The 18,078-nt window shown below is 43.3% G+C and overlaps 2 protein-coding genes across 4 annotated transcripts in view; both read left to right on the plus strand.

Annotated features, from left to right (window-relative positions):
* dlgap1a (discs, large (Drosophila) homolog-associated protein 1a) overlaps nucleotides 1–7,014 on the plus strand; it is a 52,902-nt gene extending 45,888 nt beyond the window's left edge. For 2 of the 3 annotated variants that reach the window (XM_062481897.1, XM_062481898.1), the window contains exons 9-15: nucleotides 142–291; nucleotides 588–670; nucleotides 2,551–2,881; nucleotides 3,244–3,361; nucleotides 3,462–3,553; nucleotides 3,841–3,996; nucleotides 5,072–7,014. In XM_062481897.1, the coding sequence (XP_062337881.1) occupies nucleotides 142–291; nucleotides 588–670; nucleotides 2,551–2,881; nucleotides 3,244–3,361; nucleotides 3,462–3,553; nucleotides 3,841–3,996; nucleotides 5,072–5,287 (1,146 nt within the window). In that variant the 3' untranslated portion in view covers nucleotides 5,288–7,014. The other variant, XM_062481900.1, reaches the window with a different exon arrangement.
* Nucleotides 7,015–11,875: 4,861 nt separating this feature from the next.
* ptf1a (pancreas associated transcription factor 1a) lies at nucleotides 11,876–13,152 on the plus strand. The gene is made up of 2 exons (XM_062481640.1): nucleotides 11,876–12,554; nucleotides 12,673–13,152. The coding sequence occupies exons 1-2, from the start codon at nucleotides 11,954–11,956 to the stop codon at nucleotides 12,873–12,875; spliced, it is 804 nt and encodes a 267-aa protein (XP_062337624.1). The 5' UTR covers nucleotides 11,876–11,953; the 3' UTR covers nucleotides 12,876–13,152.
* Nucleotides 13,153–18,078: the final 4,926 nt, after the last annotated feature.

Genomic DNA, 18,078 nt, shown 5'->3' on the forward strand with positions numbered 1-18,078 from the left:
GTCGGGAGCTTCGAAGCTTCGGCTGTTATCGAGTTCTTTCTTCGAGCTCTTTCGCGAGACACGTTCTGGAACAAACCGTTGAGGGAAAAGGTCACTGACATCTGGAACTTCTGTTGTCGTGTGGTTTCGTGTGCCGTGCAGGTCCACGGTCCGGCCAGCCAGCACGTCAGTAACAGCACCATCACCATCTCCACCACGGCTGCTCCTGCCCTGGCCAGAAGCCCGCAGCTCTCTGACGACCCCAGGAAGGAGGCCCTCCACAAGGGCAGGTGCCTCTCCATCGGAATCCAGGTCTGTGCCTCAGCCTTGACAGTAGAGTACAGTAGAAAACAAGACAATGCCGTACAATATCTTCTAATGTTGTGTGTGTTATGAGACTTCCCCCTCAGCCTTTCCATCTACGGGAATTATATTCAGCACCATCCTACCCCCTAGTGGTATTTGTTGATATTTACGATAAAGAAGACATGCTACAGCTCTGTGGGGGAATGTGTCTATTTGCGTCCAGGCCTTATATAGAGTAAACCTTATCTTAGAAATAAACATTTGCTGTCCATAAACATTCTACTTTCGGGTTGGGTTCCCAGGTGGACGGGCCAGAGGAAGTTCTAGACTTGGATGACCAGTCCAAGTTCCAGTCTGTTGGGGTGCAGGTGGAGGACGAGAGGGGGTAAGTATGGGGTTTGGACCCCATATCCATAGGTACCTCTGTGGCTATGGGTTCAGGATTCATGCAATAGGAAGACATAGCCAACCAGACCTCACACCTGTCACACCACTACACAGCTCTCATGGAAGCAGCAGGGGAGAAGATATAGACCATGTCTATGATTAACCGCAGTGGGTAGCACCAGGTCTGTATAGTGTACTACTGAAGGTCAGAAAGAAATCTGCCCTCCGTAGCCTTTTTCAGGGCCTAGCTCAACGGACCAGTTGAGTTGCGTCAGGTGGGGACAGATCTGGAGCAAGGGGGTTGTTTCCAGACAGGGTTAGTCCAACTGTAACTGTGCTGTTTTATATTATTCCGGTTCCGAAGAGCAGTTTAGGCAGATAAGCTGTCAGCAGTGTTGGGTGGTGAGTCATCCTCCGTTCACCTGTGGTAGCAGACTGACTCTGCAAACGCCCACACACACATTCACTCTCGCCCAAGGGTATCTTTTCTCCCTTCCAAACGGAGGACTGAGTTTGAGGTGTGAGAGGTTGAAGGAAGATTGGTCGAAGAGGCTGGCCGACTCTGACTGACTGCAGCTTAATGTCACTTCCTGTTCTTTTATGTATTGAATAATGTTGTCCAAACTCAGTCCCTTTTCATAACATCGCTATGGGGATGCCCAAGCATTTTGAACTTAGTGACTTTCACTATTATAAGAACAATATGCCATTTAATTTTGTTTAATTTTTCAACAATTTGACTTGACTGTATTTTTTTCAAGCCCTAATAAATAATAGTACGATATAACGAAGCAGTAGACAGTTTTTAATTGAGACCATACTGTCAGTGTCTAATGATGAGATGGCTGACTCGATTATGTGGATAGTATGGCACGAGTCGGATCTCTGTCCATAGGAATCACCTCCCAGCATTGCTCAGCGGCTTTCTCTGATTCCAGGCAAGGGCTTTTCTGTACACAGGCTCTGGAAACAAATATAGCCTCCTATTCAGAGGCGTTTGCAGGCAGTACAGTGCCAGGGTCTGGTGTTCGCATAGCCCAGCTGTGTGTCAGGAGACAGAAGGGCATTTCCTCCAGGAAGGCTGGATAGGAGTGGGCGGTGTGAGCGTTCCAGGGAAACACTCAGCTCAGCCGCCTGCTGCTCTGCTAATGCTGGCCCTTGTACTCTTCCTCTCTCCCTCCCTCTCTCTTCCTGCCTCTCTCTCTCTCCCTCCCTCTCTCTTCCTGCCTCTCTCTCCCTCCCTCTCTCTTCCTGCCTCTCTCTCCCTCCCTCTCTCTTCCTGCCTCTCTCTCTCTCCCTCCCTCTCTCTTCCTGCCTCTCTCTCTCTCTCTCTTCCTGCCTCTGCTTCTTCCTACTCCCTTTCTTCTGTCTGTATTCTTTTCTGTCTCTTTGTGCCCCCATCCTTCTCCCTTGCTCTCTCTCTCCTTCTCTCTCTCTCTCTCTCCCCTCTCTCTCTTCCTCCCACGCGACAGCTCCTTGCGTAGGCTGTTCATTCACTGTGCTGCGCTCTGGAGAGATGTGGTAGACTGCCTATCAGAATGTTTTATTCAGTTTCCCCGGCATCCTTAATCTAAACAATGCTACCGATGACACACATAGACAATGATAACCTGATTCTATCGGGTGTAAATCAAGAAGATTTTCTTTTGATCCCGTCAGGGAGGAAAAAAAGCTATTGTGAACTGTATCGACATCGTTTTCTGTTCTAATGTGTTAACAGAATGTATTATGATGTTTAATCTCTTGTAGGTTTCCAAATGTCTAACATCACTTTCACCACGTTCCTGTGTTTTGTGTGTCCACCCCTCTCCCTTTCTGCCTGTCCATGTCCGTGTGTCTCCATGTCTGTCTATCCATCTGTCTCCCCCTGGTGGCCAGATACCGCCGGTTCATGCGCTCCAACAGCGTGACAGCAGCGGTGCAGGCAGACCTGGACTTCCCGGAGCTGCTTGACAGCCCCCCTCTGCTGGACTCCCCTGACACGGACCTCCCCTCCCTGCCCTCCTCCGGCTGCGTGTCACATCAGTACTCCCGGGATGCCGCCACCTCCACCGTCAGCATCCAGGGCTCGGGGAACCACTACCACGCCTGCACCTCGGACGACTACGAGGACGTGGTGGGCTTCGACCCCTCCATCCTGCCCCCGCCGGACCCCTGGATCGACAGCGTGACCGAGGACCCCCTGGAGGTGGTGCAGAGGGTGGCACAGGTCAGAGCCTGAGATCTGAAGAGTCAAGACAAGCAAGCGGACCAGTATAGGATAGGCCATTTCACAGTAGCTGTTGGAGACTACTCTAAACTACTTCTTTAGTTCAACTGTGGATCTTACTTCATCAGTAAAGGGTCAGATCACAATTCACTTGTGAGATAGAATGTGAATTTGTGATATAATTTCCTTTTACATACAGTACCATTCCTTGACAACATCTGTTTGCTTATTACCTGGGAGATTACCAGCTATTATATTAGGATAAATTAAGGCTTTGAATACTTTTGGAATATGAATAGATAAGCCAATGAGTGAGTGAGCGAGTGAGTGAGAAGGTCATAAATAATATCTCTGCCGTGCAGGTGTGTCAGAGGGACGGCCGCTGGTTCTTGAAGCTCCTGCAGGCAGAGACAGAGAGGATGGAGGGCTGGTGCAGGCAGATGGAGGTGGATGAACAGGAGAACGACCTGCCTGACGACAGTAAGTGTGTGTTATTGTGTGTGTCTGTTAGTGTGTGTGTGTGTGTGTGTGTGCTCTGATGCATGTATTTAGAATGTGAACATGTGCCTGTCCTCTCCAGTCCTGGGGAAGATGAGGAGTGCAGTTGGGAGCGCCCAGCTCCTGATGTCTCAGAAGTTCCAACAGTTCAGAGAGCTGTGTGAAGAGAACCTGGTGAGTTATCCAGCAGTTCATCTTTCCAACTCGACATATCTGAATCCCATTCAGGCATTATACACAGAGGATTGGTCTTCTTCCTCCTTCAGTCATATGAGAGCTGGAGTAAACCTCCAACTTTAGGCTTGGGTCTCATCATGACACCCCATGTTACATTGTAGACAACACTGTTTGAGTGATATCTGTACATGTGACAAGGAAAATCTCCCAAATGTCCAGTTGTTTGTACCACATTTATCACATTGTCTCCTTCCTGTCTCGCCTCACTGATGCGGGCGGGTCAGAACCCCAAGGCCCACCCGAGGCCCATCTCCCAGGACCTGGCCGGATTCTGGGACATGCTCCAGCTCTCCATCGAGAACATCAGCCTCAAGTTTGACGAGCTGCACCAGCTCCGAGCCAACAACTGGAGACCCCTGGAGCCCCCCCCGGAGAGGAAGGTAAAGCAGGCGCCCATCGCCAAAGCTCACCCTGTGGTGGTGACTGTGGGCCGGACATGGTCTCACTGTGTATCCGTCTGTCTGCCTACCTGTCTGTCTACCTGTCTGTCTGTCTACCTGCAGACTCAGACATGCGTTGGGGACGGTCTGTCCTTCCAACTTCCTGTGTGTTTATCTAGCAGTTGCAGGGGTCTCCCAACTCCGAATATGATCATCCTCAGTCTACGGTGAACCGTAGATGAAGCATGATCTTTGGGCTCGGAGCAGAGTTGAGACCCCTGGTACAGAGAGTACTCTGCTACAGTTGCATCCTCAGACATACTTCATCCTGCTGAAACAGAACAGGAGCATCCTAATTTCGTCTGCATGCCTTGCAGTACCGCTGTTGTAACCCCATGGTTATGATTTACACACATAAAGTATTAGTGGTCTTATTTCATGGTCGCAAGTGACTTTTGTCTTGAGGATAGTCCATTTAATACAGTCCTCGGTTGATTTATAGCCACTAAAATAGTAACTTTCCAATTTTTTTGATTTGTAATTAGTTATTTTGCCCTCTTTTAGACCCCTTAGAAGGGTGTGGAGGAGTGGAAGTACAGTAGCTACTACAGAGGGTTAAAGTATACACTTTCAAGAGAAGGTTACAGAGAATCAGTTTACAAGAGCGCCACCTCTCTTCTAGAAGGGAGAGTCAAGTTCTTCCCCAGGTCCTAGCCCCTTCCTACCAAAAGTCTATCATGTGATCACGGCTTAGCATTCTTTTCTGGCTTTTCGTTCTCCCCTGATGGCTTCTACATGTGAGTTCTGTTTCTGTTGTTTTCTGTGTCGACAGTGAGCTGCTTTTCAGACGTCATTCCATCTGGCACGCACCACACCACAGGGCCTGACCCTTCTGGGCCACCGTACCTCCATGCTGTCCGTCCGTCTCTCTGCCCGCCACCGCCGCCGCCGTGTGTGTGGTTGTCTGTCACGCTGTTCCGTGTTCAGGTGTGCGCATGCTGTCCGCGCTCCCACCCTGTCCTCCCTCCCCCTGCTGGGAGGGAGGGGCTAACAACTATTTGTCATCCCTGTTCAGGAGAGACGGGTCCCTCCCCCTGTGCCAAAGAAACCCACTAAAGGCCACCCGCCCCTGGCCCGTGATAGGTCGCTGGAGAGCTCGGAGAAGCAGCGCCAGGACGCTCGTAAGCGTCTGATGGCGGCTAAGCGGGCGGCGTCAGTGAGACAGAACTCTGCTACTGAGAGCGCAGACAGCATTGAGATCTATATCCCTGAGGCCCAGACCAGGCTATGAGCCCCGACACACACACACAAACACAGCATGCACACACACGCACACAATCATACACGCACACTGAGGGAATTAAGTCATATCACAAATAGGGTATCTACATACTTTGTGTATAAAATACACACATACTCGCAGATGCACACCGTGAAATCACAAAAATATATTCACACAAAAACGAAGGCACTTATATCACACGCACACACACACACACACACGTATACACACACTTGTGGTGGTGTCACCTATACACCAGTGGGTACGTGCAGGGTATTTGTATTATAACCACGTAAGAAGATAGAGACATGTCATTGCCCATTCTACTTTTCTCTTTCATTCTCGCTCACTGGTTCTATCCTGATCCTGACTCCATCCACCTGTCTTCCCCAGACCCTCACCCGAGGACCCGCTCATATGTCATTCGTTCTTATAGAGAAGTACACCACTAGTAGAGATCCCACCTGTGTCAAATAGGCCTTTTTGCGAAATGTACAGCCTTCTTAATCACTTCAAACAAAGACAAGTGATAATGTCTTGAAAGGAAAGCAAATAAGTATGTTTGGCTATTGGTTCTGTGGGTGTTTGTGATTTTATCTACTTACGGACCCGACTGATTCCCTTCACTTGGTCTCATGGTCATCCTTCTCATTTATTGGTTCGGTTGTAACATAATTGGTACATAGAAACAGGGTAAATGATGCTGAAGCAATATTCCTCTGCATTATGAACAAGTGACCATGTCAACAGCTGTTCTTTGAAACATACGTTTTTTTTCCTCATTTACGAAGATCAGTGATTGGTGATGCAAAAGGATGCCTTGTTCTTCTCCGTAGCCATATCTGTGTGTTTAATATGATGATTCAGTCCACCTGTACTTGTGAAGACTTATCTAAACACTCATTCTACAGAAATGTTTTGGATTTCGGAATATTATATTGATTAATGGGTCAACCAGAGACTAATATATCGTTTGATACATGTTGATGAATTCCATTCAAAATGTTCTTCTGTTTAGTTGAGTGGGCGTCTGGAGTGGGTTTGTATAAGTGATGATTCTTGTGTCTGTTTATGAAGTACCAAAAGAGACACAATAGACACCTCCTAAAGGCAAGTTTTCTTTATTGTTTTCTTACATTAACAATTGATTTCCAGTAGCAAGTTCAGTGGCTTAATTTTCTTAGAGAACTCTGTTGACGTTTGCTAGTCCAATCCTTATTGGGTGTGATGCTGCTGGAAGACCATGTGACCTGCTTCGTCCTATCACGTGGTTGAGCTGGCTCTGTGTTATTTCTCAGGAAGAGATGGGAATTAAGTTTGTTAAATCAGGGTCTCCCAGTGCTGGTGGTCTGTGTGTGTGTGTGGGTGGGTGTGTGTCTGTGTGTGTGTGTCTGTGTGGATGAGTGCAGGTCTCTTAAAGTGCTTCCTATTATCCTCGGTTGTTATGTTGGCCTTTCCTCAATACGGTCAAGTAGCCTCATGGACACACTGTACAGAGTCAAATAGCCACTTGTACTTGAAAATTGTCATTTGTGTTTGTACAGAAATCATTAATGAAAATATTCCTGTACGCATGCAGGCACAATATTAGTATTACAAATCTATATATAATTTCCACTCATGTATTGGTTTGTATTTATTTTATTGATTTATTGATTTTTTACTGTTTGGATTTAAGTGGTCTGTCATGCTATTTTGACTTTATGTTGTATTGTATAAAAATGATTGTGTGCATATGAACACAGAATAAAATTATATTAAACTCACTTTTGGCCACTCAGAGATAACTGTGTCTTAAATGGCATTCAAAATTATTGCTGATAAAACAAGCTGAGCTGATATGAAAATTAAGTTGGATCACCATCTGCAGTGAAACCCTTGCAGCTATTAATGGCAACCACCAGAGGTCGTCTCTGAGTTCAAACACGTTGTGCTTCAGAGATGCAGACCACGAAGTGCAGTATTACAAGCGCAGCAGACGCAGGGAGAGCGGGAAAGGAGTGTGAAATTGTATGTGTTGGTGCGCCTTGATCTGCCAATCTAGCATGATATGCTGCTGTTTCAAATGCGAATCCATGATCAGTTCTCCCTGTACGAGTTAATAAATAGCCTAAGGCTACAGATTTTTTAAACTAATTTTACATTTAACAAAGTATGAACGGGAAATTTAAGAAATGTTTACATGCTTTATCCCACTTGCCTGCGCTGACTTCGACCATGACAACCCCTTCTTGGTTTTAATAATCTACATAGTCATCTTCAGGTTACCGGAGTAGGCTTTACTCAATATTAAACTCGATATTAATGAACCGAATGCACCCATATGTCGATGGATAGACTGAGTTATTCACTTTTCATTTATTATATGGATAAATTAAATTGACTATTGGCCTAAACATACTAACCTGCTTAGGGAAACAGCTCGACAGATAAAGAGGCTAGTCCAGCCTTTCCAGGTCTCCCGCATTGTTTTAAGATTTGCAGGACGCTAATATCTCTCTAATCTCCCGGCAGGCCACAACAGCCCCAGGGCTTCGTCCGAAGAGATTCAGATTAGCGCTGAAATCAATTAGGCCAAGGAATAGTGAATCAATAGGTAATCTCCTTAATCTCACCACTATATGTGTATATTTTACTAAGGCAATATTTATGGTAATTGGGTTGTTCAGACTGATACTTGAGTCTTGGAGTGACATGTCTTTTTGCTGCATTGTGTCAATATGAGAAAACATATGCATCATCATAATTTAAATTATTAATGTCAATCAATCCGAGATCCCTACACGCTTTACATTGTGTTAACATCCCATAGTGACAAACTGTGCCGGTGACAATATATTAAACAAGAGATTATTTAAAGAACTAGTGTGTGCATTCATAGCTATCAATGAGCCAAGTCTCTGTAGACCGCGAATCGTTCTAATTTGTCTGGCAATCTGGAGAGCGAGCGCCCCGCGCGTTATAGCCGTGGCCAGGGCGCATGTGGCAGGATTCCCAGGGATCCCCTGTGTCTGGTAGCTCACGCTCCCAGCCAGCCCTGACACTCTGACCCCTTCAATAAGGCCATGAAAACGCATGGTTGTGGTCGTCAATGCCACTTTACCAGCAAAGGCTTTTCAGGTACCAGGTCACTAAAAATGTGAGATGAAAAGAAAAGCGTGCGGATACAATAAAAGCAACTGCGTGGCACAATGCTGAAAGTGCGTCTGTTTGGTGGTGGGGTCTCTTCTTTTGGGTCTCGTGCTGGTAATGGCAACATTTAAGGTCTTGAACGGAAAATTAGTAAGGCGAATTTTTCTAATACATATAGGCTATCGTTTCATAAGATTTTTAAGGAAAATAATGAATTAAATTATATTATTTAACTGACATGATTTGTTCATGTTGATAGCGTCCACATTTTTCCGACATTTTTGCTACATTTTGCCAACCTGTGATTTAATTTATTTACTACTTCACACAGTCACATTATTGCAGAACTTCGCAGTATAGTTTAAGGGCTTCACATTTGAGGTTAAATGATCAAAGTGTTAATCCAAATGGATTAAGCCGTCACTGTCCCTTAATCCGTTTATTTGTCTTTTTTATAATCTATTTGTCTAATCCCTTTAGCGCCGAAGATTACACGGATTTATGATGGAGTTCCACTGGGAGGGATTAATTTACATTACATTACATTATTGGCTACTTTTCGCTTTCTGAGAACTTTCCAAGTATTCAACATATAGCCTTAACAACGTAATAGGGTGCTATCTGGACTATATTTAAGATATATCCACAACACGAATAACAACAGTGGACTATATGAATCTAAGGAAATCATGCGAAACACTATGGTCCTCGTATGAATTGTAACACACCATGACCTTCGCGGTAAGACGTCTCATTTATTATGTCCACCATTCTACCGTCTGCTCCGAAGAACCAAGTGTTGCTATTCCCATGCCAGCGCTCGCTCTGCAGAGTCCCCTGGCATAGAGATATGTCACACATCTGAATTGATCGTGTGACGCTGTTGGTCACGGTCTTGTCTATTGGAATCGGTGAAAGGGTTCGCCTGCTTAACAACCGGCCATTCGCAGACGACAGGTACCAGCCCAATACTCGGTCCGGTATACGAAACGATCAAGTCATAAGTTTATTTTTATTTTTTGGTGTAATCAATCAGTCAATCAATGCATCAGGCAATAAATCAAACATAGTTCATTATAATTTTAAATAAACGGCAGGCCAAATTTATTGCACAAAATGTTAATGTAAAAGTTAGGCAATTCCCCAAAGCACGCACACACAGTGGAGGGGGAGACGCAAGCTGCATGCTCATTTATTACTGGACAAGTCACATTGACTGGAGAGAAGCGCAAGTGGTGTTCTTCCCACGACTGTGCCCCATGTTGCAGCTTGCGGAGAGGTGCAATAGTCCCTGTATTACAAGTCTTTGTTTTCTCCTTCAGCTAACAAAGTGACCCCCTCCATCTCGATTTGAATAGGAGAGAATACGGGCTTGCCTAAAGAGACCGACCAGTCGGTAGTTCAGGTACCGGCGTAATTTGTTGTGAGGTGTTTGACAAACGGCCTCTCAGGCCACCACTGTGATGCCGGGGAGCCTTTCTCCAGATACCAGTCTGCCCATAATAAACCCGTTCTTGCAGTCAAGAGTGGCCTGCCGCCTCATTGTTGGTTTATTTATTTACGTTGGTTACGTGCCCACAATTGATTTAAGGGCTAGAAGTTAGATACGTTTTGTTGCAGGACACTTTATTTCAGACGGACTTCTGTTTGTATTTCTTTAAGCAAATTGTCTTTCATTAACTCCACATGAAAGATACTGTAAGGGTGTCGCTCCCATATTATTCTTTAATTTATTTTTGACCATTGAGGTAAACAGGCTTCCTTTAACGGAGAACAATGCTTCATGGACATTGGTGCATGAAACAAGCCACCAATGTTGTCCAAAATAACCTATAGGTCTATGCGCCACAATGCCTGTTGAAGCAACAATGCCTTTAACAGTTAAAAAACTTATTATTTCACTGAAATCAAAGCATTTATTTTCCCTTTACAAATAAAAAGCCAAATGTCCCTCGTCCCTAGTTTTGTCATACACATTGAAAATGTTATGGTTTACGGAGCTGATTATGAGGATGGTCTGTTGTCAGTTGTTGTTTCAATTACAATTGTATGTACCTAAGAGCGTCGACTATATGTTGTTATTGATGAGCGAGAAACACCCGCGCTTTGTCAGTAAAGTGGTCTCTTACTCTCTTTTTTATTTTTCGTTGAGTGAATATAACAGAGAGTGTCCACTGTGTTGCTCGGCGGTCGGGCGACGTAAGGCCGATGATTGATGAACACATCATTATTTCCCTCTTGTCTATCTCCAAGATGACGTGTCATTTCTATGACATTGTTCACAACCCACTGCTTGCTCTGTGGTGTATGGGCATATACGAATTAGTGGACAGACTAGTAGTGCATGGTGGCCTCATAATTAAGTTCTCAATGGAGAGGTCCACGCAGGGGGCTGCAGGCACGAGTGGTCGGTATTGAAAGGATCAGGTACCTGTTTTAAGATGTGTCTTTAGAAGGTGACAGGTTTCTAAAATATTGTGTATATGCCTCTTAAACTATCGTGTTTTGTTCACTTAAAAACGTATCGTCATGGGCTACACGGACGACTCAGAGGGCATGAACACAAAAAAGAAAAAAGCCCTTGAAAACCCTCTCCAAAGCCACATAATGCATCGAAGATATTGATGAATCTTGGAATAGACTTGAATATTAGGCCTACAATACAAATAGCCTATAGTAGCCTACATTCATTAGGGAGAATGTCAACTCATAAATTGTTGAAATATTTTAGTCAGTCAACAAAACAAGCAACAACTATTGTCACACGATAAAAGTAACCTATAATATAAATTAGGTTACGATAAATTAACACAAAGGCCTGCATTGGATCTGGATCCTGTTGTATCTTTCCATTCAATCAAACTGCACGCTGCTCGTTAATACGGGTGCTTGCTATGCAAGCACAAATGGAAGACAAGATGCTTCAATGTGATGTCATCCCTCATATGTTGATGCAGGGGCAGCCTTATGCGTTGACTCTTGTGTTGAATATTCAGGTTAAGGTTTAGGGCGACCTAAAACACAGTAGCCTTGGCTATGACGTCTTAGGACAGAGAGCAGGCTTCACGAGAGAGTTCATATGATTAAAGTGCACAATAACACTAAAACAATGTTGAATATTTAGGCTCCAACACATTTATTTAAAAAAAAAACGACAAAGTAGGCCAATTGCGTACAGAAATAATGGTGTAAATGATGTGTGCAGTTATATTTTGCCTAAAGGATCCCAATTTCACACTTGTAAATATTGTGTTGGCAGTTTAGTCCCATGCTGTTTTCCTATAGCACAGGAGCAGTGGGTAGAGGCCGACAAGGGGGCGTGGTGGTACGGGATTATCTTTGGAGGTGCACCCTCTTTGAGAGCCCGCAGTGTACACTTGTCGCTGATTGGTTGGCGTTCCTGGTTAATGGCACGCGACTATGGATGTAGTTATAAAGAGTCCTCGCGTGCCATACTTCAGTTGAACTAACACTTGACCATCCAAAAGACAGCCAACAAGCAAACTCGCTGTTACTGGGCAACACGAAAAGACAACTACAAAAATGGACACTGTCTTGGATCCGTTTACCGGGCTGGACTCCTTTTCCTCCCCTTACTTTGACGACGACGAGTTCTTTACAGATCAGTCCTCCAGAGACCACTTGGACACAGACGAGTTTTTAGATGACGATGTCGACTTTCTCACCAGTCATTTCCAAGATTACTACAAGGACAGCAGGACAACGCATGACGGGGACTACTGTGACATTGGCAACTTTTCCTTCTCGTCCTCATCTTCTACATTCTCGTATGGTTGCGCAGACAGCACTTCGGAACTCTCGCCCCAAATGGACGGAGAGGCCCCGCTACTGAAGAGGCGCAGGCGCATGAGATCTGATATGGAAATGCAACAGTTGCGGCATGCTGCCAACGTGAGGGAGCGACGGAGGATGCAGTCCATCAACGATGCCTTCGAAGGGCTCCGGTCACACATACCGACCCTGCCATATGAGAAGAGGCTCTCCAAAGTTGACACTCTGCGTCTTGCCATTGGCTACATTAACTTCCTCGCGGAGCTCGTGCAGTCTGACATGCCCATCCGTAACTCCAACAATGACGCACTGAGCCAACCCAAAAAAGTAATCATATGCCACAGAGGAACAAGTAAGTACAATTTACCTGACGATGATAATGATGATCACGGCGACGACGTAGTGGGTTCAGTAACACTATATTTGTGTACTTTAATTAATTGTTGTTTTATCGTTTGTCTCCCTCCCAGGACCTCCATCTCCAAGTGACCCTGACTATGGTCTGCCTCCCCTCGCGGGACACTCGCTGTCATGGACAGACGAGAAGCAGCTGAAAGATCAGAATATCATCAGAACAGCTAAAGTGTGGACCCCAGAAGACCCACGAAAACTCCACAGCAAATCGTCTTTGAAAAATATTGAAAACGAACCCCCATTCAGTTTAATAGCCTAAATGTTATACTTTCATACACACACATTGTAAATGTGAATTTAAGTTATCCATATAAATGGATCCATGCAATGCTACGTATGTTGGTGCTATGTATCTCGTTTAAATTGCTGTACATATTTATACGTTTTTTTAATTCAGGCAACTGGCAATCATGTAGCAATAATGTATTTAAATGTTTTATGATTACATAATATATTTGTATTTAATGTTGATTAATAGGCTGTTGCAAGAACCAAAACATTTTTATATTGAGTTGTAAGATAATTTATATTTATATGCAATCTGCAAATAAATGCTCTTAATTATGAATACACGTTGATTGATGGACCCCACCCCGCCCCCTCTTTCTCTCTCCTCCTCTTCCACGTACACGTAGGCTATACACAGACACAAACAATCACTGAAAGGACAAAAATTATTTGTAATTATGTAAGCAATCATAAATACATTACTAATACCTTACACATATTAAAAAATTTCAGGATCTATACAACTTCCTATACGAAACACTGTTGTTTATGACAGTTATGTCATGATTTAACTCAAAGGCTTAATTAGCCTATAGTACTTCATTTCTAAGTAGGCCTATGAGTATAGGGCTTGTTGGCTAATACAGGGAATACGGCAGGCTTTAGGCTGTCTATAATATTGCTTATCAAATCTTAAACTATGTACGTAATGCTTAATTTAATTAATTTAATCAAACATAAAAACGTATCAGACGAGGAAATATGTGTTAAAACCATAGATCATGTCGCCACGTAGCCTACTTAGTACAATTGGGGAACACTGTTTAAGGGGGCATGGCTAGAAACTGCTTGTCCTGCCAGGTGCTAATGGCCAGAATTTTCCCGTGGTAGCGGCATCCTTCCAACACAATCCCATGCCACGTTTACGTCAGGCTGATCCCAGTTTATGTGGAGGTAGCCCACATATATGCGATTGCCCAAACTCGCACACAGTCATAGAACTCGGAGCATTTTGCATTGCAACTTTTGGATTGCTGAGCAACATTTCAACGTGCTACAGTAAGGTATATAGGCTATTTTTTACCCTAGCAGGTTGGACTATATTTCTAATTAGATTATGGTTTCTACTGTTGATCATTTGTCATTAGCAATGATATTAGCCTAACAAAAACATAAATTATAATAATAGTAACACCAATTCATCTTGGCTATTAATAATGCTGCTGATAGTCATTATCTTACTTGGCTAAATTACAACTTATTTTGTCATTATGGCACATTACATGTGTTTTTAACCTTCTTTTCATCATTTGTAAGGAGTTGATTTCTAATTTGATCTGCAGCTCAAGGGTTGAAGTGTTTCGTTGGTGTAGGCTATTTTTGCACCTCTAATTTCATCTCGCTGGTATCATCGCCTCATTACCGTTGCAGTTATCCGCCTTCTAGACACGACTCTGGAGAGCATGTAATCCGATTACATTCATTATGAAGTCAAATGTTAGCAAGTCAACCGAAATATAATAAAGAACCTAAGTCTTGTACGGGTTTCGTTCATATAGGGCAACATTTCAATTGATTTTAGTGAAGTTGCAAAGGACAATAAAACAACAGTAGCATCATTGTTTACTTTGCACCTCTTGCTATTGAGAGATAGCGCTTTTTGTGTGCAAGCACAGCACAAAACCCCTCAAAACTTCCTTTGGTGCAACACCAATCAAGCGGAAGGGACATGCTTAAACAGTGAAACGCTCGGGTCTCTTGTCACTCTATTCGGTCTTGGCAAGGCATTAAAGAACACCATTTACAGTCTGACAGGTTTTATTCCTTTTCTAAGTCCGCCTAAACCATTGGAGAACCATGCCAAGCTCCGGTTTGGTTCAGCATAATTTGGCGCAGCTGAAAGCGGCGTAAATTCACCACGTTTGGAGATCTCTGGCTACCTGTTGCAGACTGGCGAAGGTGCTTTGGTATGCGCGCAAGGAGAATTATGGTCAGATAATGTGTCAGGAGGATTAGTTAACAAAAGCCAGGCATACTTTATAAACTACAGTATACTACACATCCCTAGGTGGATATCATCGAATAAGAAAATGTCTGTCCACATGAATATATTTGGTAATCATTGACTTGAGTCTTGTTAATTTCATAAAACGTTATTGTTGTATTTGATTTCACATTTGAAAAGAAACATGAAAAATATTTTTTTAACACAATTATAGGGCAAAACGGTTCAAATGTGCTTAAAAATCAACAGTAAAATACGTTGCATCAGTCCGCAATAGCCTATACTTCTTTTGAAGCAGTAATAGAATAATTAATAATAGGCCTATAAAAGCAACATACTTTTTCCACAAACATTGACTTCAAGTTGTATGCCCAATGACGAGTGTATAAGACATATGCAAATATTATTCAATTATCCTAAATAACCGAAAGTATAATAATAGTCTCCAATCGTTTTAATGCTATAAGATCCGTATTGAGCTTATGGTAAAAACACTGGGAAGGACGCCTAACAAGATTCTCATAAGCTGCAAATCTGCTAATACTTGGATTATCGCGCTTTAAAATATGGACCCCAGAGTCTGTAAATCCCCTGAACTCCCGCGTTATTTTCATTAAGCTATCCCCACGGTGGCATCGGGGTACCAGCTGCGAGGTTGAACAAACACCAGTTGAATCTGCCCGACTATGTCAACTTCCTTGGGCAAATCACCCGCACACCAAGCGCCGAGACGTCCACTTGGGCATGAGGAGTTATATCTCGAAGTTTGCGCAAATAACAGGGGTTATACCACAACGATTGTCTTTTTTGAATGTTAGTTAAGCGTGGCTAGCCAACAGGTGTTAGGATTTGGCCCACAGAGAAGGGTAGCAGAGACCATGGAAGAAGGGAGTGCAAGGCTGCCAGAAACGCTTACTCGCTGTCCAGGCGCCTCGCCTTTACACGGCGTGGAGGCGCCTCACAATCCAAATGATATCTTTATTGCTACTCCCGTGTCCTGGGCTGTAACATATCCATCCCCGTCGAGGTTCTCTGGGATGCACCTGGTCTAAACTTGTTCTTTTTGTGCCTGGAGTCCTGGACAGCAGCTGCTTAAAACAAGCAAAGAGAGAGGCCCTTACAGTGTCTCCAAGACGTTTTGGCACGGCTTTCTCGTCTTTAATGTTCCATTAACCATTGTCTTTATACAATATGGGAACTGTAAAGCAAGACTTTTTGTTATAATAAAACACATTTTCAATGATACACCCGGATTGAATGCTCTGATACGAGCCAGCCAAACATTCAATCTCGTTTTGTTTCTCCGCAGGCAATTAGACCAGTCTTTTGCTGCGTCTTGATAAGCCAATTAAATTTATGTCTGCAAATTTTTCAAGTAGAGAAAGAACATGGTGCTGGGTCCTTGGGACATTTATTTTCTTTCCATCACCTGGCGTTCTCGGCTTTATTTACTGGGGGAAATGTCAACTGTTTGACATGTAGTACCATACGAGCTCTCACCATCCGGCCCCCGTTGTTTTATCTCGCTAATAACTCATTACCGGGAATTGACAAACCCACCATTTCATTTGCCTTGTGTCTCCCATATTTTGATCCGTAAGATTAAGCAGATGTTACGATTGAAACCTGAAAGCTCTAGGGCTACTCCTGTGTGAAAGAGAAAAGCGAAGTCCATGCTCAGTGAACAAAGAACCCGGGAGATGTTCAGAAAAACATTTACGACCAATAAACAGACTTCAACCTGCTCTATTTCAACCATTGTGTTGTTTGTGAATAATTAATGTTAATAGGAACAGGTTTGTGTACTCTCAATGCCAAGGCCACAGGTGCGTGGTGACAGCATGAATGACGTGCCAGATTTTTGCCAAACTCGAGGGCCCTTCTCGAGGGCCTTCAAGCTGATAGAAAATATTGTCATTTATTTAATTCACAGCATTACTTTCACTGAGGACAAAGAAGGATGATGAAAAGCTTATGCTGCAATCAAACACGACATGGTGGTCGCTTTGCTTCCTGAGAGAATGGGAGAGTCAATGCCCAGGCGCGCTATGGTTTGTGCGCAAGTACTCCATCTAAATCAAATAAAGGACCCTTTCCAACTTTTAAAAGACCGCGTTTTACCTTTATTAAAGCCTCGACGGCTGTATCCATTAAGCATATGGTGCCAAGGCACTAGTCTTTTGTACTCTAAACCCCTTGAGATGGTAACTTGTGTGCTTCTCAACTTGTGTGCCTCTCAATAGCCGAACTTGATCTGAGGCAACAAGTGTACCGAGGCGCGCGCGCAAAATGTTATACAGTATGTTTTTTGCTTTGTTTTTTACCCCAAAAAAGCATTGTGGCTCACTTTAAACAATAGCTTTTAATACAGAAAATACAATAGTAAGTGTGGTTCACAATGTTTTTGTATAAAATATTAAATTCGTGTGCTAAACTTGTTAAGACAGTTAATCCAAAATGAGTGTCCTTTTTGCGCATGATCTAACCTCGGTTATCTATGTGGATGGATATATGGACAGGACCCGTGTGCGCATGGGTCTCATCTCTATTCTTTCCTCGCCAAAATGCATCAAGAAATTCTTTAAATAAAAAAAAGATTAGGAAACGTATTCTAAAAGTTTTAGTTTGTTCAATTTTGGTCATGACGAAAACTGAATCGGCTACTATTATGTTCCTATCGGAGAAAGTTGATAATAGTTTGTTGTCGAAATTTAGAGTGTGTCAACGGGAGAGGGAAATAAAACAATAGTTCCGAGTTTGTAAAACTGAAATCAAGAACAAGCTTCTTATGGATGCTTTGAGTAGCCATAAAGAGTGGGAGCATTGCGGGGTAAACGGGGTTCATTGTCTCGAGTGCGCCTTCATCATTAAGATGTTTGAGACAATAAATAGTCTTATAAATGATTTGTATAATAATTGGTCTTGATAATTACATTTTTAGATATAAAACATTTAAAAATCCTTAAATTGTATATAATTTAGTAATCAACATTTGCAAACGCCGGATGTATCATTCTTTATTCAGCAGTTTATTGTGCATTTCATGAAATAGACCTAATAATAACACTAAAAGACTGCACGAGAGTTTATGAACAAGCCCCAAAAGGCTACAAAGATCTCAGCGTTTATAGCCTATAATTCAGCGGTTAAATTACAGATCTATGATAGCAATATATTACAAGCATGGGAGTGCTTTTTCCTCCAATAGTTGGACTATGACAGGGACATC

The sequence above is a fragment of the Osmerus eperlanus genome, chromosome 16 (genome assembly GCF_963692335.1).
Source record: "Osmerus eperlanus chromosome 16, fOsmEpe2.1, whole genome shotgun sequence".
In the NCBI taxonomy this organism is placed as follows: Eukaryota; Metazoa; Chordata; class Actinopteri; order Osmeriformes; family Osmeridae; genus Osmerus; species Osmerus eperlanus.